Below are 17,956 nucleotides of genomic sequence, written 5' to 3' on the forward strand. Positions count from 1 at the left end.
CACAGCATCTGGGTACTGGGTAAGAGAGGACAATGAACTATGCAAGTCAACCAGACCAGCTTGGTACTTGGAATGGAGACCTGCTTGGAAGGTATGAAAGGGCAGTGCATTCCTGCTCACTGAAAAGCTTTCTCTGAGGCCTGAGTTCAGAAGAAGCTCTGCTGTAAGGGAGAAGTCCAAGGGTAGGGTCCCTTGTTTGACACCACAGGAGAGTAGGATTCAGGGAACCAAGTGTCTCCAGCCAGGAAAAGGGAGCTTTGGACTATACCTAGCAACTCCAGGATAGACTTGTAGGGGGAGACTTTACGGGAGGAACTTTGAGCTGAGAGCTGCAGAAGATGCTGCTGGGCACTATTTACTGGAAGACAGCAGGCAGAGGAAAGAGTTACATTCTGCACAATAGCCAGAGTTTGTAGGCAAGGGCCATTATTTTCCATGAGCTCTGTTTTGTGAACCTTATTTGTTTTCTTTACTCTGTGTTAATGAGACTGCCTGATATCTACCCCTTCTGTTATCTAGACTGAAGCACCTTAAGTCTGTGAAGGGCTAGTATTCTTTTCACCTAGATATCTTTTCCAGTAATGGTCACTAGATCATCTAGTAGGCAGAACTCCACTGAAAAAACATGAATATGTGTGTGTGTGTGTGTGTGTGTGTGTGTGTGTGTGTGTGTATGTGTGTGTATAAGAGAGACAATGACAGAGAGACAGAGATAGAGAGAAAGAAAGATCCACAGAGAGACCGAGAGGTACAGGGAGACAGGAGGGGAGAGAGAGAGAGAGAGAGAGAGAGAGAGAGAGAGAGAGAGAGAGAGAGAGAGAGAGAGAGAGAGAGAGAGAGAGAGAAGCTAATGGGGACTACAAAGCACATAGACTATCTAGTGAAATTCCTAATTCATTTTATTTATTAAGTATATGTGCCAGGTACTGTATTGGGTGGTGGGGCTATTAAGACAAAGAAAGTCATTTTGGCTAGTTGTCACAGTGGATAGAGTGCTGGGCCTGGAATTGGGAAGAACAGAGTTTAAATCCAGCTTCAGATATTTACTAGCTGTGTAACCCTGGGCAAGTCAGTTAACCTCTGACTGCCTCAGTTTCTTCAATCACAAAACAGGGATAATTAACAGCATTTATGTCCCAGAGCTGTTATTAGGATTAAATAAGATAATTTTTTATTAATTTATTTTAAACTTAGATGCTAAAACAAATATACAATAAGGAAAGAAAAAATGTTATAAACTTAAATACTAAAACTTAAATGAGATAAAGCTTAAATTTGAAAATCACCTAGCATAATGCCTGGAACATAGTAGGTGCTATATTGATGACTATCCTCTCTTACCTCCTTCTCCATCCTAAAAATATAAGGCACATAGTTATTTCTGAATAGAAGATGGCAGTAGACAGCCCTCCAGGACGCGGTTGTGCCTATTTGTTGATTGATAGATTGGTTTTTTTTTTTTTTGACTTTGACTACCACTGTGGGAATGGGCAGAGAAAGAGTTGTCAGCATAATCAGTTCATACTCATACTTAGTTGTTCTCCTAAACATCAGTTCAATTCAATTCAGCAAACATTTATTAAGAACATACTTCGTGTAAGGCACTGTATTAGGCACTAGAGATACCAAGGCAAGGAAAACAACAACAACAAAAACCCCATAGTCCCTGATCTCAAGGAGCTTATATTATACATTTTCCTCAGGGTACATCCTGGCTACACTTGGTTCCCAATGAACTATCCTAGAACTCTTGAAAAAAAAGGACAGTGAACAGGATATCAGTCATGAATAGCATGAAGAAATCACAGTGTAAATAATCTATCATAATTATCCTCATAATACTCAGTCCTATATGTCCCATAGAACTCAGTATAAACATAACAGATGCTGGACAGGATGAGAAGCATGGATGGATTGAATCTGGCACAATTGGTGGAGAAAGTAGGGATCAGGGATCCACCAAAGTCCTTTCCTTTCCTTCTCATTCTCCTCCTCCTCTCTTCTCTTCTCCTCTCTTCCCTCTCCTCTCCTTTCCTTTCCTTCCTCAGTCTTCGAGACTGAGTCTTTCTAACTTGTCTAGGCTGGAAGCTGGGTTGGTTTATGCCTCCTTAGGTAGCCTACTTCTCTTACCCCCTCCCCCCAACCAGGGGCTTCCTGTATGAGTGCTAGACTTAGTGCAGACACCCAGTTGACTTAGTCCACTTCTGAACTCCTAAACTCAAGTGATCCACTATCCTTGACCTCATCAGTAGTAAGGATTACAGACATGCACTACCCAGGCCAAGACATCAACATATATATATATATATATATATATATATATATTATATATATTATATATATATATATATTTTAGGCAATTGGGGTTAAGTGACTTGCCCAGGGTCACACAGCTAAGTAAGTGTCAAGTGTTTGGTCTGAGGCCGGATTTGAACTCAGGTCCTCTTGACTTCAGGGCCTGTGCTCTATCCACTGCGCCATCTAGCTGCCCCGACATCAAAATATTTTTAAAATATCTAAATAAAAGAATAAATGAACAAGTAGAAAGAGTATGTTGACTCACAGTCCTCCATTCCCCCTGAACAGAAGAGCTTTAGCTATAATGTTAAGGATCTGGTATAGCTAGAAGGAGGATGTTTTTCTTACATGACATTCAAATATGGAGTACAAACACCATTTTGAACTTGCATTTGCCCACTCAGATCCAGGAGAGGTAGGAAATATATCAGGGAAAGAAACAGTAACTTTCATATTCCCTCCAGAAATGCCTTAAAGATAAGGAAGACTTTGAGCATGGGAAAGCTTTGAATGGGCTGTCTAGGGACACTGGAACTGCCTCTGGTGGCCTTAAAAATTAACAGCCTTACCCCATCTGGGTGGGTCCTGTCTGAAGGCAGAGAAATGACTTAGCTGAGTTTGTTAGTTCCCTTGCAGCCTTAAGAGGGCATATAGACAGGGGCTGGAAACCTACTTTAAATCCAACCTCCCTGGCTATACTTGGGATCATTCTGGGGGAAGATTCCACTTCCAGCTTTTTCGTTGTTGATCCATTAATCACAAACCAACAAACATCTATTAAGTACCTACTCTGTGCCAGGCCCTGTGCTAGGCTCTGGTGATACAAAGATGAAAATGAAACAGGCTTTGCCCTCTTTTTTTTTTTTTTTTTTTGTGTTTTAGGCAATTGGGGTTAAGTGACTTGCCCAGGGTCACACAGTTAGTATGTGTCAAGTGTATGGTCTGAGGCCGAATTTGAACTCAGGTCCTCCTGACTCCAGGGCCAGTGCTCTATCCACTGCACCACCTAGCTGCCCCATCATGCCTTGCCCTCAAGAAGCTTTCATTCTATTGGGAATGAAAAGTAACATGTACAAATGAGTATGTCAAACATAAATACAAGGTAATTTTGTAGGGGAAGTACTAGCAGCTGGGGGGAGGAACCGAGAAAAGCTCCCTAAGGAAAGCGTATGTAAGCAGCACTCTGAAGAACAGTAGTCATCCTAAGAGGTGGTGCATCACAGACGTGGAGGGCAGCCATGCAGAGGCACCCGAGTCTGTGCGTGAGGGATAGCAGCAAGGCCAGTTTGGCCGACTGTGGCGTGTGAGAGTCTGGAAAGGCAAGCTGTAGCCAGAATGAAGACTTTAAATATCAAACAGAAGAGGCTGCATTTAATCTTAGAGACAGAAGAAGCCACGCGAGTTTGAGGGCCCACTTTGCACGGTCGGACTTGTGTTTTAAGAATCATTCCTCTGGCATCTGTGTGAAGGACAGACTGGAGAGGGCAGGGACTTTAAGTGCAGGGTCCAATTAGGAAGCTATTGCAATAGTCCTGGTGGGAAATGATGAAGACCTGAGCTAGGGTGGTGGCGTGTGAGTGGGGAGAAGCAGGTGGATGTGAGAGATACAGACAGAACTGGTAAGACCGGTAACTTATTGATGGATTGACCCATTGTGAGGGGGCAACTCATAGTTTGATTCCCAGTCCCATCCCTTGCTGTTGGAGCTGTTGATGGGGCTGTTGCTTTGGTTTCCTGAATAAGAGGACATGGTGCCAGTACCCTGGACCCCAGTAAGCCAAAGGGTATCTTAGACTTACAGGGGAAATTTGACATGTGCAGCACAGGATGCTGCAGTAAAGCGGGAAAGGCTGATGGAGAGAGAGGGGTGTTAATCACCCCTACTATAATTAGAATGAAGACAAGATTGTGAACATTCCAGGTCCCTCCTGCCATGACCACCATTTTCACTGCCTTTGGACTTTGCTTTGGTCATACTCACCACTAAGGCTATGGCAATGGCTTTGGTACCTTTGGGTCCCAGCCCATGATGATTGAGGTTCATGTGGGTTTCCTCCATGTTTCTGATGAAGTAAGACACAGGAATCACTCCTACAAGCTTGCAGGCTTCTAGGTATACATCTTCTTGTCCTGTAGTGAAAGTCTTCTCAGAGTCAACTAGGAAAAAGTACAAAAAGCAGAGTCAGAACACTTTCTTTTCCAACCCTCCCCTTGCTCCCCTTCCTCCTGAGCCGCCCTACTTCTCAGCTATTCTTCCTTGGACACAAAGGATCTAGGTTCAAATCAGTTTTGCCACTCACTACTTGTGTGAACCTGAACAGATCAATTATCCTTTCTAGGCCTCAGTTTCCTCATCCATAAAAATAGGCAAATTGGACTAGGTGGCCTCCAAAATATGTTTGAAATTTAAATCTATGGTTTAGGACCCATAGCCATCCTTGAGGGGAGAAATCATTGTGGAGAAGAGGCCACCAGCAACTCCTGCTAACCAACTGTCCCCAAAAGGCAGGCAGACACAGAAGCATTGGGAGTGGCAGCACCTCCACGACCTCTGGTCTTACTTCCAGACTAGCCCTCATAGCCACCATCCTAGGAGGCATCTCCTACTGAGAAAGGGTCAACCACCCCCACCAACTGTCCACAAGGCAGGCAAGCCAGCCTAACAGAAGTAGCAAGAATTAGAAGCAGAGTTAGGAGGCAGAATGTGCTGGGCAAGTCAGACTACCACCACCACCTTGACTCCCATCTTCCCTCAGTCTCTGATGAAGACTGTCAAGGACCCGGACCCCAAGAGCTTTGGGAATGGCAATGCTTCCATTCCAGGACTAATAGCTAAAATTCTGGAAGAAACTCTGTGGAGATGAAACTGCTTCTGTAGATACTACAGCCACCACACATCTATCAAAGACTCAGAAAAGTTCTTATCACCAAAGTCCTTGGTACCCTCAAATGGCTCAACATCCGAAACCGAGAGGATTTTGTCAGTGGAAAAGACAATAAAGAAGAGGCATTAATATCTGCTTTGCTGCTGCACCCTAAGGACCATGGGCTATTTCCATCTAACTTGCAGCTTAAACCTTCCTCTCCCATTAGAATGTAAGCTCCTTAAGAGCAGAGACTGTCTTACTCTTCTCTTTGTACCCTCAGCACTTATCATTGTGCTTTGTACGTAAGGAACATTTTAATCAACGTTCTATCTATCTATTCATTCATTACTATGATTCTTTAGGATTTATCATTGTGAGTGGGCCTCCTCAGGGCTGCTATAGGATTATGAGAGAGAACAAACCTAAAAAGTTCCAACCTGATAAAATGCTTCTTTGGGGAATGAGGTTAGGTATTCTATTAGTAGGACTCCAAGCTTTCAAAGAAAAAAATTAGGTGGTATCCTTCAGCCAGATCAGTAATTTAGAGTGGGCACTCAAGGTTTCGAGTCTTTGTAGGACCACAAAAGCACTACAGAAGAGTCAATCAATCGATCAACAAAGCATTTGTTAATCCTGTGCTGCACTAGGCCTTTGCACAGGGCACAGTACAGGAGAGAAACACTGGCTCTGGAGTCAGAGAACTCCGATGCTCACCAGCTATGTGAGCTTGGGCAAGTCACAATTCCCATGGAACTGAGTTTTCTCAGCTTTAAGAAGAGGGAATTGGATTAGAGGTCCTCTGAGGTCCCTTTCAGCTTTGGATCCAAGATCGTATGATCCTTAGGAATAATAAGACGAAAGTGAAACAATTCCTGCCTACAAGGAGCTTTCATCTTATGGGGAAAAACAAGATGTATACATCAAAACAAATACAACATATGTACAAAGTAACTTCAGAGAATTGTGGAGGCAGTAGCAGTTTGGGGGATTAGGAAATCCTGGAAGATGGCATTTGGAATGATCTTTGACAGTGAGGGAGTTTAAGAGACAGAAGTGGGGAGGGTGTGCATTCCGTACAAAAGGGACAAGTTTGTATCTAACAGAGAAGGGAATGAATGGAATACCACGTATAAAGAAGAGCAAGTAAGTTGGTTGAGTTGGAGTGTAGCATATAATAAAGATATTAATGTGTTATAAACCTGGAAAAACAAACTGAAGCTAGATTATGAAGGGTTTTAAGTGAGAAACACATGAGTTTGCATTTTGTCCTAGAAGAAATGAGGAGACACTGAAGTTGACTAAATCCTACGGACATGGGTCGGACCTGAACTTTAGGAAAATCATTTTGGTGGCTCTGTGGAGGATGGACTGGAGAGGGGAGAGACTTGAGATGGGGAGACCAGTTGGGAAACTATTGAATAATAATCCAGAGGGTAGTGGTCCAGTAAGTGGAGAGAGAACCACTGGGATTTATTTGTAGGGCTCGCCTCATTTTTTAAAGGTTTCCCATGTATTATTTCATTTTGTCCTATGCCCTTGCCCATTTTGTAGTTGGGGAAACTGAGGCCCACAAATGTTAGACAAGTTGCCCAATCTTACAAAGAGAGATAGAGCCCAAAGTCAATATGAGGTCTCTACTTCTTAATGTAGAGAAATTTTGATTACTTTGGTTTTCTGTGTTTTAAACCGGTCCAGCCTAGCTCATGCCCGAGGGAGTCTGGCTTTTTTCAGTTCCTGAAATCTCAACAGCTGGCTCTCTTTCTGGTCATGTCAGATCTACTGGCTGAGCTCTCTGTTGTCTGGCTTGGATCTAAATTTTGCATCTGTTTTCCTTCTGATCCCAGGGATTTTGGCCAACTGAGCACAAGCATTTCCAAGAAAGACAGGGCTGCCTTTGTCAGGGAAAGGAAAACAGATCTATGGGGCAGCTTCTCCTGGGGTCATAGACACATATTGGCCTTCTCTTTCAGATCCAAACTGATAATTTTTGGATGTGAAGGATGGCATGGCATGGCTGATGAAGGATAGCCCCCTATGGGAGGTGACCTCTCCTCTCTGACTGTGCTTAAGAGCATTGCTCTTCTGATTTGGACCTCCTGCTAATGCTGCCACACCCACCAGTGTCCAGCTAGGTCCTTTCATGCCAACTGATGCTGATGCTTCCCACTTGGGACCTAGGGATGATGTTACTTGAGGCCACCAGGGAGGGGCTTTTTCTTTTATAAGCAGGGGTTCTTATCCTAGGGTCCATGGATTTGTTTTTTAGAATATTTTGACACCTGCATTCCAATATGACTGGCTTCCTTTGTAATTCTGTACACTTTATGTTATGTGTTACAAACAATATTCCGAAAAGGCTTCACCAGGCTGTCAAATGGGTCCATGATAAAAAATCAAGAACCCTTGCTTTAGAGGGGGCTTGTAGCCCCTGACATGACTGCAGGGATACAGACAAGACAGAGCAGCTGTAGGCTGGTTTATGTAACCAACCTAAGCCAAACACAGGCCCCAGAGGTTATATTCCATGTGGCTGCAACTGTCTCCTGGTTTGTCCTTGGGACAAATTCCATTCTTGTTAGAACCCTGGAAACCTGATGAGTTTGGAACCCAGGATTATTCGTAGCTCTCTTCTCTACGGCTTCATTTCAAGGCAACTTTCAGCTCAGCAGCTCCATTCCCCTGGAGAACCTCGCAGAAACCACAGGATGTGTCCTTCCCACCTCTCAACATTTGTGTCCAGGTAAAACTAGAAGCATGAAAATGAAGAACAGCACGCAACCCAAGGGCTGTATGCCTATATGGAAGAGGTAGAGTTTTTGGCTTATGTGAGGAGATTAATGGGTTGATTGTATCAATAAAAGCCTCGGGGCCTTTAAAAAAAATAAACTGGCAGAGTAAACTGCTTTCCCTCTCATTGATTGCATCCTCAAGTCAATGCTCAGATAGCAGCAAAGGAGAGTGAATGTAAGTGTGGTTGTGGAGCACCAAAACTAGGTGTCTAGGGGGATTGCTTGGTTCCTCTATGTGGGGGCCATCGCCAGCCATCCTGACCTATATCTTGCCACTGAACCTCGAATGACTCTGGAGGAGAAAGTGAGGCTGATGACTTTGTACAGCCTTACCTCACTAAAATCCAATCTACTCCCAAGTCATCACCCTTCTGAAGTCATTGGTCCTCTTTGGAAATGAAGGACAAATAACAACAATCCTTTATGTAACTCAGCCAGTGGGCCCCTGAAACCTGCTCTATAGCACTATGTGCTACCTTCTGGTAAAATCTATATATTTAATGAAAGTATACTCCTGGGAACATGTGAAATGTCTCCAGGAGTAGATCTATAAAGAGACAGCATGGTGCAGTAGAAAGATTGCTGGGTCTGGAGTCTGAGGCCTGGGTTTGAAATAACTGTCATTTACTAATTGGGTGACCTTGGGCAAGCCTCTTAACCTCTGTGGCTTTCATTTTTCTCATCAGCAAAATGAAGAGGTTGGATAAGATGACCTCTAAGGTCCTTTCTGTCTCTAAGCCAATTACCCTTACTTGTTCTACTTGGCAGGTCAAGGCCTTTAATTATGAGGTTTGAGACATTAGCCCACAAAGTCAGGCTCTTACTAATGCTTTTTCCTTCAGATTTTGAGGCTTGTTTTGTTTATAACCAGTGTATTCCATTGGAATGTAAACTCCCTGAGGCAGGATCCTATTTGTCTTTTGTTTTTATATGTCTGGTGTAGAGCAAAACACATCACATAGTAAGTAGGTGTTTAATAAATGCTTTTTGATTAATTGATTTTTTTTGCTGGTACAGGGGGAAAGTGTTGGAAAAAAAGGTAAAGTGGGTCCTTTCTGAAATTTTGGCAATGAGAACCAGAATTTGAACTCATCACACTGAACTCCTCCAGCTCTGTGGAGAGGAGGGGCTTGCTGGCCACTCCAGTATCTCCTTACCCCTCCCCCTTGTTTCCCGCCCGGCCGCGCCCCAAATACTTTGCAAGTTGTTTGTATCATTAACTAGTTAGACCATGAAGCCAGTCAACAGCTGATGAGCACTCACTATGCTTGGCCCTTTTTAACTCATGCTTCACTGAATCTTTGTCCTAGCTCCAGCCTGAACTCCCATTTAGGTCAAACCCAGGGTTTTTTGGGCCAAGGTGTGTGTGTGTGTGTGTGTGGTGTGCGTGTGCCTCTGAAAGTCCACTTTGTACCCACACTGGCTCCATATCTAGAGCACTCTTGGGGATCTCATTTGCATCAAGCATCTCCCCGTGCATTCAGATTTATTCAGGAAATCACTGGGGGATCCAGAATCTAGCTAGTATCTAAATCCCCCCAAAGGCCCAAGACCTGACCTGGCCTCCTGCAGCTCTTTGGAACAAGGCCAGTTTAGAATTGGACCAGATTGCTTTGGGGCCTCCCATTCTCTCTTCTTGGTTTATCCCTTACTCTGCCCCTTTCTGGATGCAGACTCACACACAAAGAGCTCTCAAAGCTCTCAGACACCCTAAACTCTTGGGTATAGGTAGACAACTTCCACAAAACTGGATGGAAAAATTCACATGATCCTGGGAGACTAAGCAGAGTTTCCAGAAGAGAATGCCCAGTCCTTAGCATAGTGCCTGGCACATAGTAGGCATTTAATAAATGCTTGTTGATTTAACTTAACTATATTTTGGTGCTAACTTTCCCAACATTGTCCTTATTCTTCCCCCTCATCTCCCAAAATGTAAACCAACAGATGGATAAATTTTAAAATTGCAGGTTTCTTAGGCCTCTGAGAAAATGTCCAATTGGCCCACTGGGGTACTGTGATTTTGTTGGAGAAGGCCAGCTGGTCGGTTGGATTAGATAATGTTAAGAGACGTAGCTAGGCAAATTCCCCCAAAGCCAGGCCAACAAGCAAGGCTTTCCAGTGGCAATGGGTTTCCACCCCACCCCAACCCTCATCATCGTGCCAATACATATTTAATAGACCTGGATCCTGCTGAGCTATAGGGGGCACCTTCATGTTTCACACTTTTCAGTTTAGTATTTATCTAGAGAAGAAGCTGATGGTCAGGGCACCACCTATTAACAGTATAAAAATATAGATTTAGTGGAAGAAGGCTTCAGGGCTCTTTAAACAAACAGACAAACTTTGAAGACCCTCCCAGACTTTCCCGAGATTTTTCATGGGAAAATAAAGATGTTCAGCCACCCAGGTCTTATTTGTCAGGTGAGTGGAAGGTGGCTGTCACTGTGCCTGGACCAGATAGGTGTTTAACAACTGCTGGTTGATTGAATGATTGGTTGACACTAGGTTTTCATGTGAAACTTTTCAAACCATCTATTCTGAAGCTGTATAAACTTATTTTTGATAATTGTGATAGAAGTATGTTGATAGAGAAAGCTTACTATGAGCCAGGTGCTGTGCTAATGTTGGGGATAACAAATGCAAACAAAAATAAATATAGCCCCTACCCACAAGGAGCTTATATTCTAATAGTGGAAGATAACTCACAGGATAACATTTGATGAACTACATGGCAGCCCCAAACCCGCAGCAGCTGCAGTTTGCTATCGATGGGTCTGTTGGGACAGACAATTGGGACAGACATTCGGACATCAATGAGACAGACTAAATCGTCAGCTCCTTGTGGCCAAGCCCCTGCTCATTTTTGTGTCTTCCACAGTACATGGCCTATGTAGAGCAGCTATAGGACTCAATGGTTGAAGCACTGGGCCTGGAGTCAGGAAGAACTGACTTTAAATCCAGCCTTAGGCACTTACTAGCTATGTGACCTGGGCAAGTCACTTAACTTCTTTGCCTCAGTTTCCTCATCTGTAAAATGGGGACCATAATAGCATCGACTTCGTGGGATCTTGTGAGGATCAGCTAAGGTAATACTTGTCAAGTGTTTAGCACAGCACATGGCACACAGTAAGCACTAGGTGAATGTTAGCCATCGTTATTATTATTATTGAGTGATCTCTATAGCAGAGACCACAGGACCCACCCTACCAATGAAGACACACAGGCATCTTTTAACTGTGTGGAAGCAATCATATCCCCTTGCCACTCCACCCCTCACCCCTGTAAATAAAATAATGGAGAGAGGTCTGTTAGGATGCATTATGCTTTTTGGTCCCACCCCAACATGTGCATGTTCACCTTCAATCTCCAGGTCTGTTTCATAGCTCTCAGGCTGGACTTTATCTTTTTCAATGACAGCAGGAGGTTCTACTACACAGATGATATCTTCATCAGAATCACTTTTCTCAGCCTGTTGGTCACCCTCATCTAGGAAGAAAAAAAAAGAGGGGAAAAAAGCCCATCTTGCTCAACTCTGTGTACATAACTTGCACTTTTCTCCAGCCCAACTGGAAATCATCCAACTTCACTTCTTTGCCAAGGGCTCCTTCTTGGAAATAAATCCAGATCATTATGTCTAGTCACCCAGGGTTCCCATCCTCCCCTCACCCTCTTTCCTTTTTTCCCTTTATATATATATTTTCCTGTTTATTAATTTATAGTTTTCAACATTCACTTCCACAGGATTTTGAGTTCCAAATTTTCTCACCATCTTGTATCTCCCCCACCCCAAGATGGCATGCATTCTGAATCCCCCTTCCCCTAATCTGCCCTCCCTTCTATCTCCCCCCCCTTCTCTTATCCTCTTCCCCTTCTATTTCCCTGTAGGGCAGGATAGATTTCTATACTTCATTTCCTGTATATCTCATTTCCCAGTTGTATGCCTCACCCTCTTTCTTGACTCTGGGTTTTCATTTACCTTGATGATAAAGTAACCTGACTGTCATTAAGGGAGAGGGTTTTTGGACCTCTTACAGGTTATCTGTAAACAAAGGGATTGGACTGGAATATTTCTAAGGTACCTTTGATCTCTAACACTTTGATTCAATGACAGTCCCTGTCAAACTATTTCTCCTCTCCTCACCAGTGCCCCTCACCCCCATTTGTCTGCCAGCAGTTTATTCAATTTGATTCAATTAGTATTAAATGCAAAACTATCCTTTGATCTATGCTAAACTTGTCTGGGAAGACCTGATGCTTCTTGGAAAATCTCCTAACGGTCCTGCTCTGCCTTTAACTGTCCCTACACATGACTTGACCAATTGTGTCCTTCCTTCCATCCCATGACACTAGCTTGGTGATTTGCTTAACCTACAGTTTTTCTTTTGGATAAAGAAAAAGGAAAGGCAGGATGGTGCAGTGGATATATAGGCCTTGCTTTGGAGTCAGGAAGACCTGGGTTTAAGTCCTACCTTCAACATACATTAGCTGTGTGACTGTAGGCATGTCATGTAACTTCTCACTGTCCCAGTGAACTCCTTAAAGGTATAAGCTACAGATCAACAGCTATGTGAGGATTTCCCCAAGTTTATTGCAATATTTAGCCCTCTCTAGTGTCAGTCATGGACCAAAAAGCTGGCTTGAATGACAAATGCAATTGGAGAGGAATGAGAAGTTTAATTTGGCTTCCAAAGAATAACAGCCTGCATTTATAAAGCACTTAAAGGTTTATAAAGCACATGCTAGATCATTTGATCCTCATAATAAACTTGTGAGGTAGTTGCTATTACCATCCTCATTTTATAATGATTAAGTGACTTGCCCAGAGTCACACAGCTAATAAGGGTTTGAGGAAGAATTTGAACTCAGGTCTTCTTGACTCTAAGTTCAGCAGTCTAGCCACTGTGTTGCCAAGCTGCCTAACTAAATAGTATTAACTCCTTTCCTTTCCAGTCTTTAACTAATATTATTAGGGGGAATGAGAAGATGGAGAAAAATCTCCTTCCACTTGAAATTAAATGCTAAAATATCATGGTTACATGCTTCTTTTACTGTTCCCCTTTTCTGGATGAAGAATACATAAAAGTAAGGGGATTTTTCCTTATATTCTATGCTCTCTTATGTCTTTTAAGTAATAATTTGTCATTCTTGAATCTGTTTAACTATGGGATTTTTTTTTTTTGTAATACAAAAGTCAAATGCTGAATTCTTAGCTGCTAGCATTAGAAGGAATCACTGGATGGTATATGGAAGCCACACTGTTGGCACTTCAGAAGCATGATGTTATTTGGAGTCAAAGGACTTGGGTTCAAATCCTTAACTGCTCTTAACCTGTGTGACCTTGGCAAATCATTTAAGCCTCAGGATCCTCATCTATAAAATGAAGAGCTTGTATTACGTGACCTTCAAGGTCTCTTTTCTATCTTGTAATGTATGACACCCTGATCCTAGCCTATATGTGGAGATACACCTATAGTAGGCTAGGAGATCAGTAGGCTCTGGAGGAGCAGGGCTTCTTGCAGTCCCACAGCTCTCATTTGAAATGAAGTCAGGGAGCTCTCTTATTCCTTGCACGAAAGTTATAGATTCTTGGAGTATCACACCAGTCTATGAGACATGATAGCTCAGTGTAACATAAAGAAAACTGGCTTGGGGGACAGTGGATCTGAGTTTGACCACTAATTCTCTGTGAATTATCAGGCAAGTGAGCTTACCTTTTCTGGGCCTTAGATCCTTACTGGAAATTGGATTGTGTCTAATATCCTGTCCAGCTCTAAAATCCTACAGTTCTAATTCCCTGTTGGCCAGTTCCTGACCTACCCTCAATGTGCTTACAAATCCTGTTCTAGAGGAAGATCAGACAAGAAGAGAAGAGAAGCTAGTCTCCAGGGCACATGTGATCAACCACTGCGTTTTCAGCTGAGGCAGAGCCAAAGGGAACTAAATGCTGATAATTGTTATGATTTTTCACCTTGCTTACGTTCAGCTACATCATCATCATCATCATCATAGTCCATGTTGCCAATGCCCTTCCCAGGGTTGCTGCTAGCTGCTCACCACCACCTTACTTCTCTTTCCCCCAGAAACACACTGGTACATTCACTTTTGTTTCAAATTTTGTTCAGCTTCCCACAAACAAATCCTGCTGGCCTGTTGTAATCTTTCTATCATAGCAGGCCCCAGAAAGAGCTGATTCCTGAGGTGACCTGACATGCGTGAATATTATCTCAGTTCCGTCAATTAGGATAAGCCTGGCTTCCCCTGGTCATCAGGGGCAAGGAAATTTGCTTTACCCCTGAGAAGTTTTCCTAGGACCCTGTTTAAATGGGACCCTCCCATGCCTCTTACCCCCACCCCCTCCCTCCCTCCACTTTTCATTTCATCTCCAACATTCCATGACCTCACCTAGTCATTGTGATCTAGGAGGGTGAACCTGGCAACAGCAGGCCTCGCAACCTCCCATCGGCTGAGGCAGTCATCTTTTCTCCTATGTTCATCGGGATCAAGCCAAGGGTTGGCTGGGAGCACCCAAGTGGTGTGGGTGGGTCACTCACAGGTGGTATATTTCCCTCTGAATTAGGACTGAACCAGAGCCTCTTAATCAGGTGACTGTCAAGAGCTGCCATCATGTTCTACTCTAGAGATGGTGGCTGTACTTCAAGTACAAAATATTTCAGTGGAGGTTGAGTTCAGTTTCCTCCTGTACAGGTTTTTTGGGTTTTTTTTTGTTTGTTTTTGTTTTTATTTTTATTTTTTGTTTTTAAATTTTGGAAAGCTTCCTGAAGCTTAGAGCAGAAGATCTGTATCAGACAAATATATACATTCTATCAACACAGCTGACAGCAGCCAAAGCATTATCTAAGCAAGAGCTGCTTCTTGCTAACTTAAATTGAAGTTGCCCAGAGATCATCCCCATCCTAGGCTGTATTTCATTCTTGGAGTTGAAGTTCAGTTAGAGTTTACTGGTTGGTGAATCCAGAGACATTTTTGTTCTGTTTTTATTATTACTTCTTGACAAGTTCTTCGAGCACCTCAACAGGTCAGGTCAGTAATTTGGTGGTTGATTTCAAATGACTCAATTTCCATAGATCTGTGATCTTCTCCATGTGGTTATTCCAACAGTGCAGACTGAAATCTCATCCTGTAAGACTTTTTTTGTCCGTGAACTCCAACAAACCTTCCAAAGAGTATTTATGGCCTTCTAGGAATCAACGTTTTGTGGGTACCACTGTAAGCTTTGGGCTATGCATTCTCACTGTATGTGATTGGTCCACTGTCACTTCTGATCATTTATTTCCTGGATATCTCTTAGATCCTTCTGTGTAGGTCCTCCAAGTCAAGTTTAGCACCAAAGACCGAAGGTCTTAGCTACTTAGGCCCATAATGTAAGTTCTGCCATTGACTTTTGGGTTACCTGCTGTTTTAATTATCAGGAGAGTCATGGTATTCCACCATGCACAGCCACATAAATTAAATAATTTAGTGAAATAGGGACAAAAGAAATGGAGAGCAAAGATACCAAGCCAGAAAGAAGACAGGATGCAATAGAAAAAGAATCAGACAATTCCCTTGAAAAATGTTCGGTGTGTCCATTCTTTAGAAGAAATGCTTTTAATTAAATGGAATAATTCCTGAAATGCAATCTCTTGGTCCTGGGTTCAGTGACTTCTCAGAACACTAGATCATCATTACAAAAGATAAGAGTTTAGGACTGACAGGTAAGAGGTGCTGTCAGAGGTGAGGAGAACATGTATTCATAGGCATTCATTATGTTAGCCAGAAGCCTTCACATCTCTTCTCTGTTGCACAAGAGAACACAAACACACTTTATTTGACTTCATCTCCAGCTGCTGGATCATTTCTTGTGAGCTGAAAGGGTCCATTTCTTTACTAATGAGGGTGAGGAGGTATTTAAAGGGGCCTTTAAAAAAAGTCCATCTTAGACAATAGGTTACTTGTACAAAGTAGCTGGAGTTGGAAACATCTCCTTGAAGGGAAAAAATGTTATAGGCAATTATTTTGGCATGCTGATATTTTCCCCTTGACCAACTGAGGCAAGCAGTCACTTTCACTTTGGTTCCTAGGTCAATTTAAAACCAACATAGTTATTTGAGACTGGAGTCACTTCAAAGGGGATTTTTGCTCTAGGAAAACCACTAGCCTTAGCTTCCCTGACCTACTTCAGGGCCAATGGAGTTATAAATGAGGTGCTTTGATGTGGAAAACAGTATGGCCTAGTAGAAAGGGCCCTAGGCTTGAAATCAAGTTTTGTAGGTTAAAATCTCAGCACTGACATTTCCTAGCTATGCTCTGGGGAGATGACCTATCTAAAAGTCTATAACCTGGGTCATAAGTTTTACAAATTATTGGGAGTAACTCATTTAACTTGTCATCCATATAGTATCCTCAAAATTATATTAAAATCATCATAATGCTGATGGTTGTTAGTTATCATCTACCTTTATTATTGATTACTCTTGGATTGATATGAGGTAATTCACACAGGGGATCTCACTGGAGAATTTCTTACTGTTAAGATATGGAAGAATAAGTGGATTTTTCCCCACTTGGAGGATGGGGATGTCCCTGTATATGCTATCCTGCTTAGAGTGGGGCAGTTGGTCATGTGGACCACCTCCCAGTTGGCCAACTGTATTTGGAATCTGTAAAGATCTGAGCCCCACCTAGGGCAGAGAGACCAGGGATTTACCTTAGGGCTCACAACTTAGAGGGTGCCAAATTTAAATGCTGACAACACTTGTCCTTCCACCTTACAGAAACAACAGAGCTTGTAACCTAATTAAGGGGGAAAAACCCAAGCAAAAAAATCCCAACTAATTAAAATAGGCTGGAGTAAATTCCTTCACCCTGCTCCCTATCACCATACAGTGCTGCGGTGATATCCTACCATGACCCTGACCCTCCCACTCCCTTTTCATCTGAGGATACTCCTTCATTTCACTTGCCCCACATTCTTTATGACACTTGTATCAAGTGCAAAATGACTCTGGCACAGATGTCTAAACACAACTTCTATCAGCTAATCAAATAATGCCAGATTCAGGACTGGAGAATATACGTCATATTCAAACCAGAGGGAAGGGGTCAAGTGGAAGAAAGATGTATGCCAATAGTAGGCAAAGGCTATGTTAAAACATTTCAATACAGGGGTATTAAACTCTCTATAAAATGAAAGGGTTGCACTAAGTGGCTTCATTGCTCCTTGCCAGCTCTAAAAGTCTGAGACATATATAGTTAGATAGAGGCTATAGTTGGAAATGGAAAAGGGCAATAGAATTTGAAAAGTCCCATGAATACCAGATGTTTGGCCACCATAAGTGAACCATGAACAGAAAATTCTGGGGAAGTGAAATTAGGGCATCTAAGTGGTACAGTGGATAGACCACTGCCCCTGGAGTCAAGAGGACCTGAGTTCAAGTTTGACCTCAGACACCTGACATGTACTAGCTGTGTGACCCTGGGCAAGTCATTTAACCCCAATTCTCTTGCCAAAATGATAATAAAATAAGAAAACCACCACTAAAAAAGAAAGAAAAAATGGTCTCTAAAATACTATCTTATGAAGGTGGCCCTCTATATTCTTCCCATTAGGTGGCAGTGGAGTATATAAATGTTCACTCTACCAAAAAAGCATATCAGTAGAGAGGGAAAATTTGGCTAGATTACCTGATTCATTTCCAGAGTGCTGTCTCAGGGTCTTGAGATTTTTAGCATTTTGACCAGTGCCTCACAGAGGGACCTGAAATGATTGGAATAATGGTATTCTGTGTACACATTTTTTTGTCATTCAAGGATCCCAACACGCTACTAAATTTTTTCTTTCATCCTTTCAGTACCTTGGGGAAGAAAATAAGGAAAGGGCTAATTCTTAATTGGCTATTGTTTTACAGACTTGGAAAAGGAAATAAATAGAGGCTAAAGCAGCTGACAAATTAGTACCTGGTGGGTGTTTATAGGATCATAGATCATGAACTCAAAGGAAAC

The 17,956-nt window shown here is 42.6% G+C and overlaps 2 protein-coding genes across 4 annotated transcripts in view; one reads left to right on the forward strand and one right to left on the reverse strand.

Moving 5' to 3' along the window:
* LRRC74A (leucine rich repeat containing 74A) overlaps positions 1-14,300 on the reverse strand; it is a 52,433-nt gene extending 38,133 nt beyond the window's left edge. The window contains exons 1-3 of the mRNA XM_020986218.2: positions 13,923-14,300; positions 11,312-11,440; positions 4,280-4,455 (exon numbers count right to left, since the gene is read on the reverse strand). Of these exons, the coding sequence (XP_020841877.1) occupies positions 4,280-4,455; positions 11,312-11,440; positions 13,923-13,968 (351 nt within the window). The 5' untranslated portion in view covers positions 13,969-14,300. The remainder of the gene's footprint in view (positions 1-4,279; positions 4,456-11,311; positions 11,441-13,922) is intronic.
* Positions 1-17,956, forward strand: part of ANGEL1 (angel homolog 1) — a 98,474-nt gene that overhangs the window by 60,079 nt on the left and 20,439 nt on the right. Inside the window, exon 1 of one of the 3 annotated variants that reach the window (XM_020986212.2) lies at positions 14,403-14,995. The exons of 1 other annotated variant lie outside the window; for it this stretch is intronic. The gene's annotated coding sequence lies outside the window, so the exon portion shown is untranslated. Of the gene's footprint in view, positions 1-14,402; positions 14,996-17,956 lie in introns of those variants that run through there. One more of the 3 variants, XM_078151456.1, reaches the window with a different exon arrangement.

The sequence above is a fragment of the Phascolarctos cinereus genome, unplaced genomic scaffold (genome assembly GCF_003287225.1).
Source record: "Phascolarctos cinereus isolate Bilbo 61053 unplaced genomic scaffold, phaCin_HiC Scaffold_3;HRSCAF=262, whole genome shotgun sequence".
In the NCBI taxonomy this organism is placed as follows: Eukaryota; Metazoa; Chordata; class Mammalia; order Diprotodontia; family Phascolarctidae; genus Phascolarctos; species Phascolarctos cinereus.